The sequence below is a fragment of the Aptenodytes patagonicus genome, chromosome Z (assembly GCF_965638725.1).
Source record: "Aptenodytes patagonicus chromosome Z, bAptPat1.pri.cur, whole genome shotgun sequence".
In the NCBI taxonomy this organism is placed as follows: Eukaryota; Metazoa; Chordata; class Aves; order Sphenisciformes; family Spheniscidae; genus Aptenodytes; species Aptenodytes patagonicus.
The window spans coordinates 67,817,559-67,838,839 of record NC_134982.1 but is presented as its reverse complement, the minus strand read 5'-3'; the positions used below and the strand labels follow the sequence as shown (position 1 = coordinate 67,838,839).

General features: G+C 40.9%; 1 protein-coding gene across 4 annotated transcripts in view; it reads right to left on the bottom strand.

Moving 5' to 3' along the window:
- Positions 1-1,963: 1,963 nt before the first annotated feature.
- Positions 1,964-21,281, bottom strand: part of ZNF608 (zinc finger protein 608) — an 86,021-nt gene continuing 66,703 nt past the window's right edge. For 2 of the 4 annotated variants that reach the window (XM_076362625.1, XM_076362624.1), the window contains exons 4-10: positions 11,328-11,415; positions 8,415-10,866; positions 6,241-6,658; positions 5,519-5,691; positions 4,467-4,620; positions 3,148-3,207; positions 1,964-2,100 (exon numbers count right to left, since the gene is read on the bottom strand). In XM_076362625.1, coding sequence (XP_076218740.1) covers positions 1,964-2,100; positions 3,148-3,207; positions 4,467-4,620; positions 5,519-5,691; positions 6,241-6,658; positions 8,415-10,866; positions 11,328-11,415 — 3,482 coding nt within the window. Of the gene's footprint in view, positions 2,101-3,121; positions 3,208-4,466; positions 4,621-5,518; positions 5,692-6,240; positions 6,659-8,414; positions 10,867-11,327; positions 11,416-21,281 lie in introns of those variants that run through there. The other 2 variants (XM_076362626.1, XM_076362628.1) reach the window with 2 other exon arrangements.

Genomic DNA, 21,281 nt, shown 5'->3' with positions numbered 1-21,281 from the left:
CTATAGAAGTAATAAGGCATTTATTATTTCAAGAGCCCTGCATTCACAATATCCCCTTTCCAAAGAAAACACCCCTTCCTTCCCATTTTTATGAGGCTAATTTGTAGCGTGTCACCACTGTGAGACTTCTGAATGTGTTCAAACAAGACAATAAGAGTAAGCCACAGATGAATGATGTGTAGTAAAAATCAATAAACCTTATAACTAGTCACTAAGGGAACTGATTTTATGCCTATAAAAATAAAACAATTATAGCAATATTAATGGCAGATTCATCATAGTGATATAAAAAGTCCAAGTGTGCTTGTCTGTTGGGAATCTTTAATTCATCCTTCTGTATTAAGTATTCACAAGGTAGGAGAAATGGAACCGACTTCAAGAACAAGCTTTAACTTGTAGTAATTCACCCTGTCAAAAAAACAAACACAAAAACAAAACAAACAGTAAAACTTTAAAAACAGTTTTGACAATCAATATAACTGGGATATGCAGGAAAGGACAAAAGTTAAAGCCTCAAAAACCTGACCGGTAAATCTGATTTTTTTTCATGTCATGATTAGTGATTTCATATTACTGTGTACTGTGTTAACCGCACTGTAACAAAACAGGTGGTATAGCCACATAAAATACTGATTTTGTGGTAATGCAGGTTAAGCACAGCAAGGGACTTTTTTTTTTTTTTAATCAACAAGTCCTCTGTTTTTAGGCATCTATTGATTGGGGGGGGGGGGGGCAATACAGATATAATAGAAAAAATTTGCCTATAATTTATAGCACACAGAGCTGCTCTAAAACAGGTATTAGAGATTTAATTTCCACTAATACCATCCAAGGTGTTACTATGGGCCTTTTCGAGCCTATCAGGGTCAATTGAAAGAAGCCCACTGCCATCTGGCTTGGACCCGCATCGCCCGCTGGGAGGGGACGACACCACAGGCCCAGCGGGGAGGCACGGGATGGCTGCAGGTGCACACCAGTAACTGAGCCCCAGGGAGAACCTCTGGGGACACAGACTAGTTAGTAGCTGTGTGTTAGCTGCAGCCTCTGCTATCTACTCCTATGACACATCTTTCAACGTGGCCCATAGGCACCAACAAAGTACAAACCCAACTTTTTTTCTGTATTCTGATTGCCAAATTATTTAAGGCAGGTATAAAAATGAAAGCATTCGATATACATTTTACGTAAAACAAACTAGATTACAGCATAAAACAAGTAACCAGGCAATGGCATTAAAGTCTCTCTTCTAAAACGGGGTAATTGTAAACATTAAAAAATGACTGCAGGACTATTCAAGTAATAGAACAATCACAAATGTCTTCTGGTATGCAGGCTATTAGGTTATCTGCCATTCAAGATTATCAAAAAGACATTTCATTATTCACAGATGCTCATTATCTCCATTTAAAATCTATACATTATATACAACACAGTTTTTGTGGTACTAGAATCCCCATGCCTTCCAAAGGTATATTTTTCACAATACACAATTACAATGAAACAGTGAATACAGTAACATTTTACACTGATGCATCTTAATAGGAGCCACCAAATAGACATCTACATTGTACCAAAGTGTCATCACAGTTAGCCTCTCTGAGAGCTTGTGGGAAATATCAGAAGGGTATGCAAGGTTCAGGCACACTGATACATAACATTATCTATTTACAATTGGAAAGAAAAAAAAAAGAGAAAAAAAAAGGAAGAAGAGGAGAAAAGAAACAAACAGCCTTTTGCGGTTAACGCTTTCTAAACATGACAAATACATATCTCCTTTTACTGTGTGGTTCGCAACTTAGCAGCAGACCCTGTGTGCGAGCCTTGGTACTGATACAAAAAAAGTAAAGAATATATATATATTTTTATATATATATGTATATATATATATATACGCATATATATATATATAAAAACAGAAGTCTAATTACAGCAACATTTGTTACTCTGTGATAAAATCTGCAATTTACAAAAATGAAATGACTGGTTTTTGCCTGCCATTAAGGCATTTCAAATTAACACCATGGAACTGATGTCTGTAATAAAGCGCTTCCTCATGTGATCCAGTCACATGACAATGTACATCTCCAAACTCATCATTCTCTGAAAAGAGAAAGAAGAATGTTTTAGTATGCAGTATCCTTTCCTCCTAGGTTTTTTCTGCACCTCGGATACACCATGAAATGAAATCTGCACAGTACTCTCAATCCCAAGAAGGAAAGACAGCAAGCCATGTCGTCGTCCCTCCCCTGTCAGGGGCAACATACTAACAAGTAACCTGTGCCGGGATTTATCTTCTGGGTTCTGACACCCTAGCATCCATCAGCTCTTTCAGGGCTGCAAACCTTTCTCACTCAAATAATTCCAGCTAAGAGCCTTACACGGTCGCTTGTTTTCAGAGTCAGCTTTCAGAAAGACACCCATAACCATGAAACGTTGCAGTACTATTTAATACATTAAACTCTGAGACTTAACCTGGCAGCAATGAAAGAAACCCTAATGTTAAGGATGCTTTGGGTTTTTGACTTGAGATGGGATCATTACAATACAGAAGAGCCTCTTTCCTCTTGAAGAGTCAGGATGATGGTTGAAGAGTAAATTCTACTGAAGACCTAGTAAATAACCAAGAGGCAAATGTGTGGAATGGGTATGTAACTTCAGCATGATGTCACCTCAACGGACTCTCAAGCAAACCTCTCTGAAAGCAAAATCAGCAAACCAGGCAGACTTGCAGAATAGATAAAATCTTAAGTTTTCCTGGTAGTACATGGATCTAACTGAACATGAACTTTAAACCCCTTTTATAAAGAATCTGGATCTTAAATTCTATTTCCTAATCACTTGTTTTATCTTAATAACCAATCTTTAAAACATAGTCTATGGAAAATCTCAAAAGACAGACTACTTGTTCCTTCTTAATGATCTATGTTACAGTTAAAGGACACAACTAAGGACAAAACGTCACCATAAAGAGAATAAAACTACAATTAACCCAAAGTCCCAAGTTTTTCTTCATCCTTAAAAACTGTGTCATACAAGGAACTGCAGACCATCAGACTACAAAATCTATGATTTGCTTTCTCCTCTCTATGTTAAGAAATATAATTTAAGATTTACTGGCTATTTACCTTCTTTGTGCAGGAAACATACCAGATGCAGATGCCTGCGCAGCCACCTGCTGAGTGGCAACAAGGGCAGCAGAGGTCAATCCTGAGGGAAAGAAGAAACGAAGGAATGTTGATATACTTCTGGTTTTAATGGATTTTTGTGCTCAGAGAAATGTTAGGAAGCATGCCTAAGGCAAACAGACAAAAAACCCCACCATCAGAAAATGGTGGGGTTTTAACGCTACATAAATGGCAAATAATTCAGGCAACAGTGTCAAGACAGTCTGCCCAGTATGACCAATATGCCTTCATATAGTAAACTGAATTGTCCTTGATAGATATTTTACAAGAAAACACAGCATTCCTACTTATTGTATTCCTTTCCAAGTACTGCACTGCATGATGCTAAGTGGTTTGTATGAGTTCCTGAATAGGAAGCTCAGTAGAAATAATAGGTACCAGGAAACAACAAGAATCAAAAGTCACAGTGAATTACAAAAACGACATGCCAGCTGCTCAGAATACAATACTTCCATAATAACTTATCATTTTTACAGTTTTCCTACTGAACAAGCATAATGCATCCCAAAAGGCATATGGAATCACTGAATCAAACTAAGAAATGTCAAGACTTTTACACAGGAAAAATAACTGCTGAGGCACCCAGTGAACGTAATGAATTAATGTCATTTAGCCACCAATTGTGATAGCATGTACTTTGCTGCATGGGAGGAAATCTCCTTTTAATTCAGCTAGAGTCCAGGGTTACAGAAAAACAGTCAAAGACTAGTATAAAACCTAGGGAGAATGAATCGTATCTCACTGTGCTGCTTTTTCCCTGACTGCAACTTTGTGCACTGCATTTGCCAAAATACAAAGAGTCCTCTTTCAGATGGTCAAATTGTAACAAGCTCAAACCCTTGTGACTGCAATGCCTTGTACATAAAATATGTTCAGTATAAAAAGCTTTTGTCTTTGCTACACTTCTTCCATTGCTTACACAACCCTAATTATACAAAAAGGAGGTTGTTTGGTTTGGGTTTTTTACTGCCTTTCATCCAGTTAATGTCAGTTTGTAGTAGGAATCAAAACATTCACGTGAATGACAGCCTAACTGGTACATCTTTAATAATGCTCTAACATCCAGTTTTGGAAACTAAACTTGGTATTTCTCAGGCATGAAGCTATTCATTTGTTGTTAGTCCATGCTGCGAATTTTCAAGCCTTCTTCCTAAATGTAAAGCACTTCGGATTTAACAAGGGGATCTCTATTCAAAATGCTTCACATAGGCATGATTTCCAGTGTCAAGGTAACAACTCCATGAGGCAAGCTCATCTCACCATTGGAAATCTTCTGCTCACCTTGAAATGGGTCATATTGTCCAGGTATAAGGGGGTAACCCATTCCAACATGTGTGTGATGGTGTGTATGGAGATGCCGCTGGCTAAAAGGAGAATGACGGTCTCGTTCCCTTTCTGCTTCCCGTTCACGCTCAGCTGCTGATTTTTCCACAGGCTAGTAACAGAAAGTGAAAGAAAACTGATGTGAGAATTTTAAAAGGGACAATATCACAAAAAACCCACACTTGCCATTACCTGGCAACAACCTTTTGAATTCAAATGATGAAGCTGATTTTTTCTGAAGAGCTATCTCTACTGGATTATTTGCACTTGATTCTAATCTAAAGCTGGTGTATCTGGCTAATGGAAGATTTTCCAAGGCACAGAGATTTTGAGGCAACACACTGCAGCTTGAAGCCACAATGATAACTCCTTTAAGCTTTGCTGACTTGCCAATGCCTGAACAACCTCGCTGAGCTGCTGAAAGCTGATGTAAATGAATCATCAGCCCTCTCTAATGCACTCTGAGGATCAAGCCTGCCTGAATAGCAAGAAAGACCTTTTAAAAATAGAATCAGAGTCAGTGACTCGCTCACAATTAAAACTAGCACCAACTTATCTGAAAGTAAAATAACAGTATTTGCTCCAATGTGGAAATCTTCAGAAACGGGAGCTGGTAATCTGCTATTTGGAAGATGTGGCTTCTTGGGAAATACAGGGACGGGATATTACCAAATCCCAGAGCCCAACTTCTCATTTCATTATCTGTTTCCAAACAGGAGCTTCCTGTTTAACTGCAATAAACTGTGCACCAGGAGGTATCTCTGAATCTATGTTTCTATATGAGTCCATTCATTTAAGACAGGAAGACTCTCAGCACAGAACTGTTATATGTGTCACTTCCAGTTTATGCCATGGAAACATGCTGACTATAAATTGCTTTTATTTTAAGCAGTACTAAAAAGAAGAATCATTCATTCAGAGCTTGATGCCAGATTGTGTGCTTCTTAAAATTATGTTCTCTACCCATCCCCATATGTACCACTCTTCAATAACAACAGATGAAGCCTTACAACAGGGGACTTGCTGCGATACTGGCTGGCATGCTGCTGGAGCAAATCCAGTGCTTTGGACTCAGTGGTTGATTTCGCATTGATGCTTGGGCTGGTATTGACTTTCTCCGCCTCTTCTCTCCCTGACATCTTCCCATAAACTGGATAATGAAATCCTGGAGAGAGATAGGCCCCTGCAGGTAAACAATAAATACCACATCAAGTTACTGTTTTTACATTTTGGTTATATCAAGGTGGGAGGAGGGGATGCCAGGACAGAGGATAACATCAAAAATGGATCAAACGGCATCTTTGCTCTTCAATTTCTTCACCTAATTTACGCTGATGAATGGAGGTTATAAAGAGGGTTGAGCTGATAGCCATTTCAGACATTTATGGGTCCTCTTTAAGTGAAAGGAATAGTAACTATAATGGTTCTGACAGTAAGTGCTTAGAATATTTTTATAGGCAATAAACTATCTGTCAGTCTAACAGCAATAGCAGACTGTCAAGGGTTGAGAAAACTGTAGCTGGGAACTGAGACAGTTCATAAAAGGAACATCTTGTATTAAATCAGTTTCATCTACAGAACTTTCCCTAGTGGAAGCACAAGCAAAACAAATGTTACCCATGAAGCTTCTAATTTACCCTAGCTACTAACAAAAATATTAAAATGCAGGCTTTACTGCACTTTGAGGGTAAAAGTCTTAACTAGCGTGCAAGGCAAATTTCAGAATACATACCAGGATAGCTGTGCATTAGGACAGGAGAGACTGCGCGATAGGCTGGATGGTTGGGATCGTACATCTGTGGATAAGGATAAGCATGCAAGTACTGGATATATGACTGATGCTGACTCATTGGTGAGGAAACTGCTACTCTAGCACCCCGAGAGTCCTTCCAATTTACAGGAGTCTTTCGATCATCATTTTTTATCTTGCTCTCATCCACTGATTGAGAATCAGAACGCTTGACCTCTTTAGGCTCCTCTTTAATGCTTGCTAATGAGACAGGAAGGTTAGGCAGGGAACTTTCCTTGTTAGGTGTTTTTCTAGGGCTGTCTTCTTTTAACTTTTTCTCACGATCAAGTTCTTCTGATTTTTGCTGATCAAGGTATTTGGGCTGATAGACATAATGATGCCATGTTCGTGAATCTGGATCCTAATATGGAGGAGAAAAAAAATTTTGTTCTGAACTTAGATGCTGAAATAAGATTGTTATTGATATTTCCCGTACTTCAGTTAATGTATTTTTAATAGCTGTTTTAATAACATATCCCTATTACATAGAGGAGGGGTTTGCTTGCTACAGAGTGCCTTGAGCTCAAAGTCAAACCAATATTCCCATGAAGGAGCAAGAGACTATTATCAAAATTAAATTCAATTGCTTCATCTTATATCCTTCTTCAAGCCTTTAACTAGTTTAATCATGAAATACATATGCGTTGTATCAAAGTTCTGAGACCACACTATTCATAAAACATTTTAATTAAAGCCCACAGAGATATTTTCCCACTAGAGAACAAAAAATATCTGTGAACCACAAAATTAAAGCTGGCTAATGATATGCCAGAGCACTTAGATTACCTGGAACAACGAACCTGAAAAACTGATCTAGCTGGAAAGATGCTAATGCTGCCTCTGATATTACAAACATTCAGGAATTAGTGGAAGTCAGACATTAAGGCAGACTTCTTCAGCTGACAGTCTTATTTCAAGTTTGTAAAGTATTTACAGGATCGGGACCACATGGTTTAAAGAATATGTATAGGATATCATAAATACATTTTTGCATAATATATTACATGGACCAGTTTATAAACACGTTATAGAATTAGGCAGGTGAGTTCTTTACAAGACTACACCAAATCAGTACTGAGCAGTAACAGGAAGACTATTCTTACTAATACAGGATACGCAATAGCTAATTGTAAACATTGTCTCCAACTGATACACATTTATGGCACATGCAACACAAAATAAGCATACAACTAGACGCTTGGACAGTCTGGTTCGAAAACTCATTTCAATCAGCAGAAATCTCCTACTTGGGGCTGTACCATCCCACTTCCTTTAGAGCTCCCTAACTCCCGCTCACCTGACCCCCTCGTCCCTTGAAAGACAGCCCGTAAGGGTGCAGTCTGGGATGTACCGTACACCGGAACATGAAAGCATCAAGCATTGAGGCTCCAGTTCAGAGCACAGAGACAGTCGCATTGCCTTGAATGAAGGCAATGTGACATCTAGGAAGGTCAGCATGAAGCCACTGGATGAAATTCTGGTTCCACTGAAGTCAATGGCAAAACTGTACTGACTTCAACGGAGAGAGGATTTCATCCATTGTGTAGGTCTGTAGGGGCTTGAGGTTGGTTGAGGAGAGAAGGGGAACTTAACTGCTTCAAAAAGGTCACCTTGGGTTAAGATAAAGAGCTGAGCTTCAAGCCAACTCTTCAAAGAACCAGCTCACCCATCTTTAGTAAATGCCAACTGTCATTTAACAAAAAAAAGAAACACTTCAAACCATGTTTCAAATCTACTTTAAGTCCTCTCACAGTGAAAGCTGCTTATTTTGCCTGAAATTTCTCATTTCTGAACTAAGCAAATTGCTTAGAATTTACATCTAAGAGAGAAATCTAATTCTATTTTATTCATGCATGTAATTTACAATAGCCTATTCAGGTCTTAAGCTTGGGTTCTGTCACCACCCTGCTAGATCTTTTTTTTTTTTTTCCTTTTCAAACAGCTCAACTGAAAGGTCTGTTGGTCTGTTCACAGACTACAGTACTATCCAGCATGACAAAAGGATGGCAGAGCTTGTTTGGTTGCAAAGCTAGAAGAACATAGCAGAATCGGGGACAAAATCTCACATGACTTAAGGATAAATCAAGACACTCTTGTTCCATTTCCTGTGATCTCACCTGTTTAAATCTTGTGGTTGGATCTACTCCCGTTTGCTTCATGGAGTCCATAACAGATTTCATCTCCACAGCCTCCTTTATGAGCTGGTGGTTTTCCATTTGTTTGGCTTTGAAACTGTCAGACTGAAGCTGCTGCTGGTGATTGGAAAGGATCTGTGATTTGTTTGTCTCCTCACCTTTGTTAGGGACTGATGACCCTATTTTAGTGTTATTTTTGCTGGACTCTGGAGTTGAAGGGGCCTTTGAAATAGTGGCAGATGGAATATTCTTCTGCTTGTTGTCATCCTTCCCAATCTCCTTCAAGGGGGGGTCATTCTTCCTTTCACAGTCCCTCCCAGTTTGTGCCATTTTCTGTTCTGCTAGTCTCTGGTCCTCATAGTATTTCTCATACTGCTGCCTGTAAGCAGGGTTAGAGGCCATTAAGGACTTCTGGTCCATATAGAGCCCATAGGCATACTGTCCATAATAAAGTGACTGAGCAAGTGCAGGGTGTCTTTGCGTTATTACTGACTGATGTTGTGGCTGCAAATTAGAGGAAGTGCTTTCGCTTTTCTTGGCATCTGACGGTTCTGCCTTCTCTTTCTTTTCAGCTTCTTCCTCAGCCTCTTTTTTGATCTTCAGTCCCTGTGGGGTACTGCTGCTCCCAGGTGCTGGGGCACCGACCTGTCCAGAGTGCATGTAACTTGGGGAATAGTAGGGATCGTAGCCATGGTAATAGGGAGAATGGGACTCTTTCGCTTGAGCCGATTGTGCTGTGGTTGAAGAATGTCCTTTTACAACACCGTCCTTATTAGAAATAATATCCGATGGAGAGCTGGCCTTAGACCTCATGCCCTCTGACCTGCTGTCAGAGCCACCATCATCAGCCGCATCAGAAATATCCGAGTAAGCAGGGCTGTTGGTTTTAGCGGCCGCGCTATCTGCACCGTTTTGTGTCAACACGTGCAGTGGCGCCATGGCAGATTGTCCATTCACCAAAGTGCTGCATTCCATCCTGGAGGCACTCCCTATGGAAGGGCTGGGCGCATTGTCTGTGAACGTGTAAACCTTATCAGCTTCAGCCTTAATACTTGCCATCCTGCTCTCTTGAGACTCTGACAGTCCATTAGCTAGCACTTCATTCTTGTTGAGATGGTCCTTTAAAAAATGTCCAGATAAGTCTTTCCCAGACCCTTTTGAATCCTCCAGCTTTCCCAGCTTAGAATCCACCTTGGGGCTTCCCGTCTCTTTGCTTTCTTTGTCCTTCAGCTTTCGCTTCTCCTTTTTCTTTTTGTCTTTGAGTGATGTGAGAGCTGGGTTTACAGTGCTTGGCTCTCCCATAATTGTGGGCTTTGGTTGAATAGGTTTTAGCGGAGGGCTCTTTGGTGTAGCCTGAACAATAGTAGTTGTTAGAGAGGGCAGTCCTGGTATTGTCCCTGTAGTGGTGGTTGTAAAGGCCGTAGTAGGTATAGCTATTAATTGGGGAGGAGTCGGTGCTGGCGCTGGGGCAATGGGCCTGGCTGTTTTCAGTTTGGATAGGTTTTTATCCACTTTGCAATTGTTTGCTTTCTTGCCTTTATCACCCAAACTCTTCTTGTCGATTAACCCTTCAGCCTCCAATTTCGGCATTTCGGTTTGCAAACTGCCATCTGCTACCGAGCAATTATCCAGTGTGGCTGCCATATTAGAAATTACCGGAAGGCTGTTCAATTCACTGTTCAGACCCTTCTTTTTGCCAGAATTCTTGCCAGTTTTGGAACTGATAACTGAACCGGGGCCGTTGCTGGTCAGTTCCCTTTTTCCCTTGGGGGTCCCTGGGGTAGTGATGGAGGAAGGAGATGTTGGTGCTTTTAGTGGATCAAAGCCTGGCAAATTTGTGCTTGGCTCATTGCATTCAAGTGCCACGTTACTCAATGCTTCCTCACAGTCTGAAATTTTGTCTTCACTGTCAGGCTCAAACTCCAGTTTGTTTTCTGGGTCTAAATGTGCATGAGCCTGATGGTATCGTAGTCCATTAATGTGCTTGTACTTTTTGTTGCAGTTGGGGTGAGGACAGTCAATCAGCACTGGAGAAGAGCAGCCTTGGTCCAAAAAAGTAGTCTCAGGTTTCCCCTGTGGGGTGGTGGGAGTGCTTCTAGAGTTAGTACGAACACGTTTTCCAGATTTATTGTCCTCCGAACTGGAGTTCAAATCTAGCTCCATTGGAGGCTTAGTTTTCCTCTTGTTTGTGGATGAGGGGCTGGCTTTGACTTCATCTATGCCACAGTTTGGGGGTGTCCTGCGCCCGCTTGAGTTAAGGCTGCCCCTCCTCCCCTTCCCATTGGCACCACCTCGATTCTTATTCTGAAGTCCTCTGGACTCTGCAAAACTCGCATCATTCCCAGGTACAGCTGCAGCTGCAGCGGACCTTGCCCGCTTTCCCCTGCCCCGTCCTCCACGCATTTCCAGGTCACTTGTTGGCGATTCACAAAACCTTCACAAAACAAGAACAGATTTCATCAGCAGGAGCTGTGAACTGAATAAATACCAAAACACCACTTCCCGTAACAGAACCTTCATACATGTTAAAGGAAAGATACCTTTCTTCCAAATGAGAATGTTACAGTCTCAAAGGGAAAGTCATTAAAAAAGGACAAAAATGGTAAGAACAAGACCACCTAATTAGCACAATGGAGAGAAAAAATTCCCAAACTTACAGAAATGCATTTTTAAATTAATTGCCCTCTGACTAAATCCCATGTATTTCCCCTTCCCTCTCAAAAACACAAAACAAAAGCAATAAAAACTCCCACTCTACATTTCAGCGTGGAACAGAGAATTACTCGTTTCACTGGTGCATGTTTTCAATTATAACCAGTTGGTTTTTATTAATCTTGACAGAGATTGGGGGTGAAAATACAGCAGAGAAAAAACAGACTCAGAATGATTGCCTACCTAGGAGGGGCCCAGTCATGCTTTGTGCAGTCCAGCAGCGTTCCCACATAAGTCTTGTTCCTCCACGTAACATTTACCACTAGGACACCTGCCAGTGGGAGAAAAATCAAGTATTATCACAGTCAGAACAATAATTGGGGTAGGTTTTTTGTTTTGCTCTTTTTTCATTTTTTTCTCTCCTTCCCCACAAAGTAGGAGCTTTATTCTCATTTGCTTTCAAATGCTGCGGTCTATATGCTTCCTCTTTTCTGGTTTCAGTGACTTCAAGTTAAAACCCACAGGAAAGACAGCAAACGACAAAGAACAAGACTGTGTGTGTGTGCATGTATGTGTGTAAGAGAGAGTGTGTGCCTGTGTGACTGCGTGTGTAATCAAGATACAGCTGACAGAAGGAAATGGGTTTTGCCATGTCCTGCTGTAAAACAGCAACACTCACCTCTTAATTTTGCTATTATTGCACATAATTGCTTTCACTTGGCAGCCAGCCAGCATAAACTAAGCACCAGTTACAGTGTTTAAATCGGTAGGTGACTGAGAAGAATCCGCTTTCCTTTGAACAATATGATAATGATGCTTGTTTATTTAAAATTGCCTATATCCAAACACACAAACACACATACACACATGTATGCATTACAAGTTTTGTTCAGCAGATATAGATGGAAACATGTATTATTTGCCTTGCTTTTTCTTCTGTGGAAAGCGAGGGACTAAACATGAAATTGCAACCATACAGTAAAGCTAAGAGGAATGACAATATAGATAGATATAGAGCGATCCTTTAAAAAATGTACCATAATTTAATTGCTTTTCCACTTATGACTTTTATTAAATGTAAAGCCATCTGCCCACCTAAAGCAGACTTCTAATTTTGGTTTATTGGAATTATCCCTGTCAAACATGTGCATGGCAAGGATATCCTAAGTAACAATAAAATAAATGTGGGGGATGTCATTCAAGTGTTTTCAGGTTGCCCTCAAACACTTCTTCACATAATTTATCACCATGTTTATGGACTAGCCCACATAATGACCCCTTCAATTCATTAATGTCTGCAGATAAACACAAGGTAGTATTATTGAACCAGCCATCTCTTCTCATTAGAACGTACACTGAAATACAAAACATATTTTACCTAGCAAAGAACGACATGATGCAAAATGTTTCCAATTTATGAGAGGCGTGAAGACACCGACTTGCAGCTGCCAGCCTCGTGACTTGTTTTTCCCCTACACTTCCCTTGTTCTGGCTGTAGCGCTTCGGTAACGGATATAATAATGGCATTGTGCCAGAGTGTTTCCAGCCAGTCCTTCTGCTTTGTCTTACCGGTGCGATTTCTAATTCTGCACTAAAACGATCCCTCTCTGCTGCACCAAGGTAAAGTAAACATGCAACCAGCCGCTGACTTCCTCAGGGGCCTTTTAACAGCGGGGAAGTATTTGAAGTGTCGTTAGGGGAAGTACCAGGGAAGAAGGGATTTCCTTGAAAATTCTCTGTAGCAGATTTGAAAATTATTCCCCATATGGTTTTAAGTTGCCGCTATGATAAGGCGACTAGAATTTCGTACGCTGGGGCGAACTGGTCTGAAGGATGAAAGATAAACAGCTCTTCCAGCCAGGGTCAGAGCCAGGCTTCGAATACCTAGAAGGATTACGGTTAAATCGCTATGCCGTATTTTTACGACCTACGCAAACTCGGCAGCCTGGAAAAAAAAACCACACACAGTTTACCCTCGCCCCCGCCGAACGAGAACCACCGCCACGGAGGGGGCAGGGGAGGGGGCGGAGGCGCTGCCGGGGGCCGCCCGGCTCAGCCCCGCTCCCGACCGCCGGCGCCGAGGGGCCTTCGTCGCCGCCGGCCCCGCGGGGCGCCCCGGCCCCCGCCGCCATTGGCCCGCGCCCGCCGCCAGCGCCGGCTTCTGATTGGCCGCGCCCCGCTCTGCCGCACCCGCCGCCGCCAGCCCATTGGTGGCGGAGGGCGGGAGGGGCGGAGGGGGGAGAAGGCGCGCGCAGGCAGGCCGCCTTCTGCGGGCAGGAGCGGCGCGGGGCTCTGCCTGTCGCCCAGCGGCTCGGGCAGCGCCGAGCCCTGCCGGGGAAGGGGGTCGTCCGTCCGCGGCCCAGGGTGCGGCACCTCGCCGGCGGCGCCCGCGCCCTGCAGCGCTGAAGCCGCCCTCTGCCGCCTTCTGGGCGCGGACGGCGCCTGTGGCGTGTTCGCGGGCAAAGGCAAGCGGACGGAGGAGTCCGATCGCCGGGAAGCGGCCCGAGGGCGGCCCGGCAGGCTCCGCCGGAACGCTCCCCCGTCCGGGAGGGGAGCCGGCGCTTCCGCAGCGCCTCTGCCACTGGCGCCAAAGTGGAGGGGAGCGTGAGGGCTCTGGGACAGCAGATGCCTTGTCGGTTTCCTCGAGTGCTGAAATCACGCCATGTCTCGAAACCTCTACACCTACCCAAACGCATGGGCAAAAAAAGTGAGGAGGAGAACACGTCAGTAGACCCACAGAGGAAATACTTGTCGGCGGAAACGGGCTTTCTCGCTACAAGCAACTCCAAGCTATGTTCCCATCTGCCACTCGCACGCTAGAGAGAGGGAGATTAGAAAGGTGTTTCTCTGGCAACCTTGATGCTTTCGTTCCACCTTAATAGCTTGTCAGCTGTGACTCCGTAATGCTCCGAGTGAAAGCCACGGGTATTTTCCATCGCTAAGTTCTATTATGTCATGCAGCCCATCTCCCTGCAGCAGCACAATTGCTCCCTCCTGTCCACTCACCAGTGTTTGTCCAATCTCCTTCTAAATGTACAAAGCAAGGAGGGCTTTCTGACTTCCCACGGAGTACTACGGGAGAATTAACTCTGCCATTCCTTTTTCCCCAGCTAGCTCACCTTTATCCTTTTGTTAAAATGCAATTGTTAGGTTTTGTGGTTTTGTTTTTTTTTTTTTTTAAGCAAGGTGTATTCGTAAATAAGTCTCCGTCTTCCTCAGTATTTGTAGTCTTGCCTATCTCTACATGCACTTTATTTATTAATTTATATAATAGACCTAGGGATAGTCTGTTACCCATTAATAGAAAAGAGGGCAAAGTGGAAGGCATGGAGTAGGTATAATAATAAAAACCCCTGAAATCAATACACTTTTCAGTAATTCTTAGAAGACATTCAAATGACCTTCCAGTGTAAGAAAGTCAATACTTCAAAAGCAAACACAAGTAAGTTCCTGCCTTAAAGCAGTTACATTTAGCATCGCATTAAGTGTGTTAGTCTTAGCAAAGGCCCCAGTATGTAAGTAGGAGGGAAGATTAATCTCCATGCTGCATTAGAGTAACTGTGGCAAGGAAGAAATTTCCTTTCCCTAATGAACAGCACATTACTCAGCCACAGGTATGATTCCACAGAACCGGCAGTGAAGGCAACTCATTTAATCCTCTAAGATTACCACAGAAATGGGTCAAGAAAATATAAGTAACATGGGAGGTAGGACTGACCCCTAAGGAAACATGCAACTGGAGGCTTATTAAACCAAAGCACTGGAAAATGAAAACGGAGATGAGAAAGGTAAGTAGTCTACACTATATGCTAGATGCACTACTGAAAAGAAAGTGCTATTCTTGCTGAATGCAGTCAGGGTGTACTATTACAGGTTTCTTTGATCCAAAATACTTGTCCTGGCACAGAGTTCAAACTCAAAATAAGAACCTCTGCTGCGACTTCTCTGCACTGTCTCAAAGGCAGTACACAAATAGTACTACAGCAGTCTTCAGTTCACCTCCGAGTACTGCATCTGAGTACACTGGGCATGCAGTCATACATGCACTAACCCTTCTCTTCAGTTATTCCAACTCCTCTTTTGAGCCGGGGGGGGGGGGGGGCGGCGCATAGCTCTCCACATACTCCCTCCATCTTATGAAGTAGGTAACGTATCACATACAGGATCAAACCTCACTGGGGCCGTGTCAAGTCATAAGAAGTCCCTTATGGGGGACTTCCCATTACATTAGACTATACATTAGACAACACATCATGTAACAATCATTTGTTTAGCATTGTCTGAACAAGAGTGAAAATGCAAAGACAGTCTGAGGAACCCACAGGTTTCACACATTCACACATTCACACATATTCTGTCTGAATACAGAGATGTATTTTCACCTTAAAAAAAGCCCAAGAGGCTAAACTATTTGAAGTAACCATTACCGAAGAATGGGAGAAAAATTCAGATGCTTGTAATGCAGTGTACCTGAGGGTATCAGGACTCTAAGATTCCAATTCAGGAAACCTGGCCAAATATCTCATCCTGTTCTTGTGAAGTTGGATCAAACAATAATGAATATATTTAGACTACATGCAAATGTTTCTTTCACCAAGTTAGGGTGTCAGCTCAAGAGTTTCACCAGTTACCACAGCACAGTTCACAAGATTTGGATGTAACAGAGAAAAAATTACCACAAAATGGGGGTGTAAATGTGTAAATTTAACATCAAGGGGAATTTCATTAGCCTGTTAGGAGCAAGAAAAGATTCTGTATTCTGGTGTTTTCCTTCACAGTGCACATACCATTATAAGCTTTTTTCTTTACTCATCACATTCATAACCACCATGTTTATGGCAAAAAATTACCCAACAACAGATAGGAAAAACTAACACATACCTAGAGCAGCACAAAACCGTTTTACATAAGCAGTTCTGATAGATACAATGTAAAAACCTGTACGAAATAACTGTGACAATTTGTACTTGGATTTTATTATGGAATGAAAGGTCACATGTCACAAAAGTGATTTGTAATAAAATAATTTTCAGAAATCTACAGAAAGAAGCACTTTTTATGAGTTCTGTGGATGCAGTGCATCTGTTCGCTTTCCTTTCCCCTCCCTTCCTTTTCAGTGACTGCGTAACAAAGACCAGAACTAAAATTGGCTATTTACTATTAACTAAATTTATAGAATGAAATATGTCATCACAAATTGGAAATGAACTACCTAAATTTGTTGTTCACTATTTGAAAAAAGAGCCATGCTCTTTTAAAGTCAGCCTAACAAGTGCAGATATACTATTCTGACGTAAAAACATCACAATTACAAGGCATCTTCAGTACCAAGCCAGGGTACCACTCATGTTGACTACCTTGACACTGCACTTCTAGCAGCTACATCAAGCTGGTAAGGATCTACTCAAATCTAACAGGACACGCTCTTGCAGATGTTTCTTCATCTAAAGAACAAAACACTGAAGGTTCTAGCCTAAAACAGATGCTAATCCTTCTGCTTTCTTGACTCTTTTCTGCAAATAAACATTAAGCCAAGAATTTTTATGCTTTGTGTTCAAAACTTTGAAAATGAGATCATGTGGTTAGGAATCAAATTATCACATTAATATCTTGAATGCAGGTCCCAGTTTTTGAAAATACTGGCTTTAGAAAACAAACACATTCAAATTCCAGTGTAAGTAGACATTACTCAATTGATCAGACTGGAAAGCCTGACAATGTTTACAGCATAGGCTGCTTTTGTGTTCAGATTACAGCAACTGCTACAAAATTCTGTTTTAGTTCAAGTTGATTATTTTCCCAGAAAACTCAAAAGACCCATTATCTGAATGGGTGAATGGGTACACCTTCGTTTTTGTAAAAGGAGCTGTTTCCTCTGTTCTTAGCAGAGAATCTGGCCAAAAGTATCTGCAAAATTCTGGAGAAAGCAGATCTGCAGAAAGTCTTTCTGAACCCTTCTGTAACCAATTTGTTGAAGAATATTTAAACGATCTTCCAAAATTATTAATCATTTATTTGCTTTTCAGTCACCAAAAGTCACGTATCTTTAAAAAGTCACACTTAAGTTTAAACATAAGTGGAGTCCTACTTGCTCAAAATTCCCATTCGGTTAACAGTTCTGCCTACTGCCTTTACTATTCTGAGTATCATTTTAAGACAACTTTTGCTGATGCCAGAGGAAGATCTACCAAAGTATACTATGCTTTGTAGTAATTTTTATAAGATTACTTCTTAAAAAGTTTAGTATGACAAATTCTTGTAGCAATATTCCTGTGGCATAGCAGCTCTTCAAGGTTGAGATGCAATTCTCAGTATTGAGAAGGCATCACATCATCACTTGACGTAACGTTACAGCAAAATCAATTCCTTGTATCTTTATTATCAGTGATTCCACAAATTTGTTTGCAAACCAAATTCCATTTGCCTTTTGTCCCAGTCTTGCCAAGTACAAATAATATAGACATGCCTGGGATAGCCAAACCACGGCATATCTGTCATCAGTGAGTACACTGCCACCATGGATTAAACACATTTTATTCTGCATCTGGCACTGCGAATTTTTTAATCCCACATATATCTATTTGACATCACTGTTCCAACAGTAACTAAAGTATACGAAGTGCAAAAAGCAGCAAGATGAAAATCTATAATCTCAGGATTATCCCAAGCTTTTTCATTGCCATTGGTTTAGTAAGAGCAGTATCACTCATTTGCCTCACAACATCCACCACATCATCATCATCAATCCCAGATCCACACATACACCTGCAATTCATCCAGGCATAAAAAACACACAACAGTGTTTATATTAGACTTGCAATGCAAATGGCTTATTTATCCCTGATTGCTTCCATCCAGAAAGTAATCTAAAATTAACAGTAAACATCCTATCTATAAAGTCAAGTCTTCTACACTGAATACTGATCTGGTAGACATACAATTTATTTACTACTTTAATCACACTCTCTGTCTAGCACGGCACAAGAACTGAACTACATCTACAGCAGATGCACATGTAACAGATATCACCATCAGCAAGCCCGAGAATGTAATGACTGTCAGGTGGCCTGGAAATGCAAAACTGGTGGGGGTTTTTTGGTTTTGTTGTGTTTGGGTGTTGTTTTTGTTTTTGTTTTTGTTGTTTTTTTTTTTAAATCCCTACTGCTGCGCTGAATGTTTGAAAAATAATTTTAACCACATCCTGTAATCAAACCATCTGGAACACAGATCTGCAATTAGTCATCCTGGACACTGGACTTTATCTGAACAAATACTGTGTAGCAATGAAGCTGAGAAGATTGGATAGCATTAAGGAAAAGAAGCATAATGAAATACTGCTGGTACAGTTATAAACCTTTGAGACGCTTAGCTGTGGTGTTAATTTAGTACTTTATGAAAGCATAGTAAGCTTAAAGGTTAAAGGGCTGAGAGGCTAAAACCTGCTATTTTAGTTAATGTTGCCCTGCTGGTGGCTAAAGCAAGTTGGCATTACTCTAGCCACATACAGCAACTTCTTCAACAGCGTAACAAACTTAGTTCATATCCATGAGTTTTCCAGTAACTTCTGAGTAACGTCAACCTAAATTTCATGGATACTTTATTCAAATAGCATGCTCTTTCTTTCCCCCTTCATTATGAAGTCATCACTACAACATATATAGAGTAGCAACCACCACCCTAGCTTGAAAAAGCTGTGTTATACCTCTAAAGATATACAAACAAAACATGTATTCCCTGGACTTGCATTACATATTCCCATTTGCATTCAGAAAAGCAGCAGCAATTATACAGTGAGGAATACCTCTTGAAGCCATGGAGTTGAGCCAGCAAGGAGACAACTTTTTCATCCCACTTAATAATAACTGTAATATATTTTCTTAATCGAGAGGTTTATCCCAGAGCATATAGAAGAATAAACACTGAAATAACTGAAGAAGGCCTGCTTCTTCATGAGCCCATGTGCTTAATACACAAAAGAACACACAGCCACTTCCATCACTGTCACATCTCCCACAGCCTTTGTTCTGAAGCCTGATGAGCTGCATTGATTTGGGAAAATCATTGAGCTTCTTGGAAAACTAGACTGTAGTTTATTCACCACCATCTATTTCTTTCTCATGAAGACAGTTGGTCAATATTCAGTTGAATGGTCAGCTAAAAGAAGTTTGGGTTTCTTTTCTTTTTCTTGCCTCTCTAGTAACATCATCCTTTTCCAGCTTTAGTATAAAACAAAACAGCACATTAGGAAGACTTGTTGCTCAGGGTGAGCTGAAATGGTAGTGCCTCTAGACAAAGCTATGACAGAAATACTAAAGGCAGGTTGGCTCCAGGAAACAGGGCAGCATCTAATCAAAGAGCTTATGTCCCTTATCAGTTATAATTACAATGACACTATAAATTTTTAAGTGTATGTTTCTTCTAAAGACAGTCTGCCTAACAAGTAACCAATAAGCAAAGATCTAAATGCAAATGGAGAGCTGAAAGAAAAACAAGTGGTCCTAATCAAATACAAGGCTAAATTTTACACTCATTAAAAAAGCAATAAAAGACTCAATGAAAACTGGGTAATACCCCAGAAAATACATCAGATTGGGTCCCAAATGGCTTGTAGGTTTATCCACAACTGAATAGTTCTACTAAAATACGAGCTACTTCAAATGGTGATTTTGAAAACTATGAAGCCACAGCGACCAACATAATTTTCTCCTGTCAGATTTGTATCAAAGTGATTAGATTTGGGCAGGACTAGGAAAACTTTTGGATAAATTGCTGTTACACCTCTTGATTGTCAGACCACATGTTTGCAGTGTTTACAGGAAAATGTACAATTAATGTTATTATAAACTAACCATAGGTTTCTGACCTCTGGAGTACAACTAAAGATTTGGTTTTGTACAAACCTTACCTTTTCTTTGGCCAGAGTAACTGAACCACTTCACTGTTCTACTGAAGCTTGAGAATAAAACTGCAGTCTTACTTTATTTCAGCTGAAACTAAAAATGCAAGTTGAAAATCATTTAACATCTGTGTGTTCTGAAGAAAACCAAATCTGTTTCAGAAATAAAGTATTTTGTTTCTAGCAGATTTTTTTCTTTTACTTCAGTAATCATAACTGTGATTCACATAGCCTGACACTGAAAAATGTCACATAGTCTGAATTTTAGAGGAAGGAAATGCTGTTCTGTAATCCCCTGAATTTCCCACTCGCTTCTCAAGGAGTGTTATTTCAGCTCCTATATTGCTGCCCTGTGGAACACAGGGACACTCTTCTGCCTTCCACTAGAGCGACAGAAAAAGAAGCCCCACAATCCACTGCCTTTGCTTGTACTCTAGGACCATATGTCACTTGAGATAAGCAACAGAACATAGGGCTTTTCAACTCATCTGTCACACTCGCTTCCTGCAGTTTATATTAATTACAGGATCTCTTCAGCTAGTTATTTCTCTCCCAAACTCTTTCACCCTTAAAAGCAAGTAAATAGCAAAGCAAAACAAGACTGGAGTGTAGGGAAAAGCACTACTGTTTAAATATGAGAAGTAACACCAAAAAGGGAAAACCAAACCCATTTTCTCTCACCCTGACAAGCATTCAGGAGTTCCTTTAATAATTATCTGCCTCATTTCTATTCTTCATCTCAGACACCAGACCACAGAAATACTGTTTTCATCAGCAGACTGTTGAGAAACAGCTGCAGAAATAGGGAAGCTGGTATAAATTTATGTGTGTATGCATATGTGTGTGTGTATCTGTCTATCAAAAAAAACCCCAAAGTCTTAAGGAGCTCATACGTTTTTGTTTTTCTTCCTAAGGTGAGTATTAGGACACCTCAATAGAAGTTTGTGTCCCAGCTCTGAATTCTGCTACTGTAGGAACAATTCACTTGGAGAGTAAAAACCAAGCAAATAACATGACAAAATGCACCTATAAACCTTCAGGTGTCTTTGGCGATTAGTTCCCCAGTGCTCTACATCATGATAAAGAGCTGCCAGGTGCAAAGAGTGGTACAGTTATTTATCAAACAGTAGAGCAGCTAATGAAACATAAAAGAATGGAAGACGGAAGAGAGAGAATTTGTGGAAAAGAAACAGCATGGCTAAAGAAACAATTCCAAGCCCAAACCATGAAAATGCTTCCAAATCTGTAGACTGCAGATACCAGAATTGTGGTTGAGCCAGGCAAACAATTCTGCTCAACCT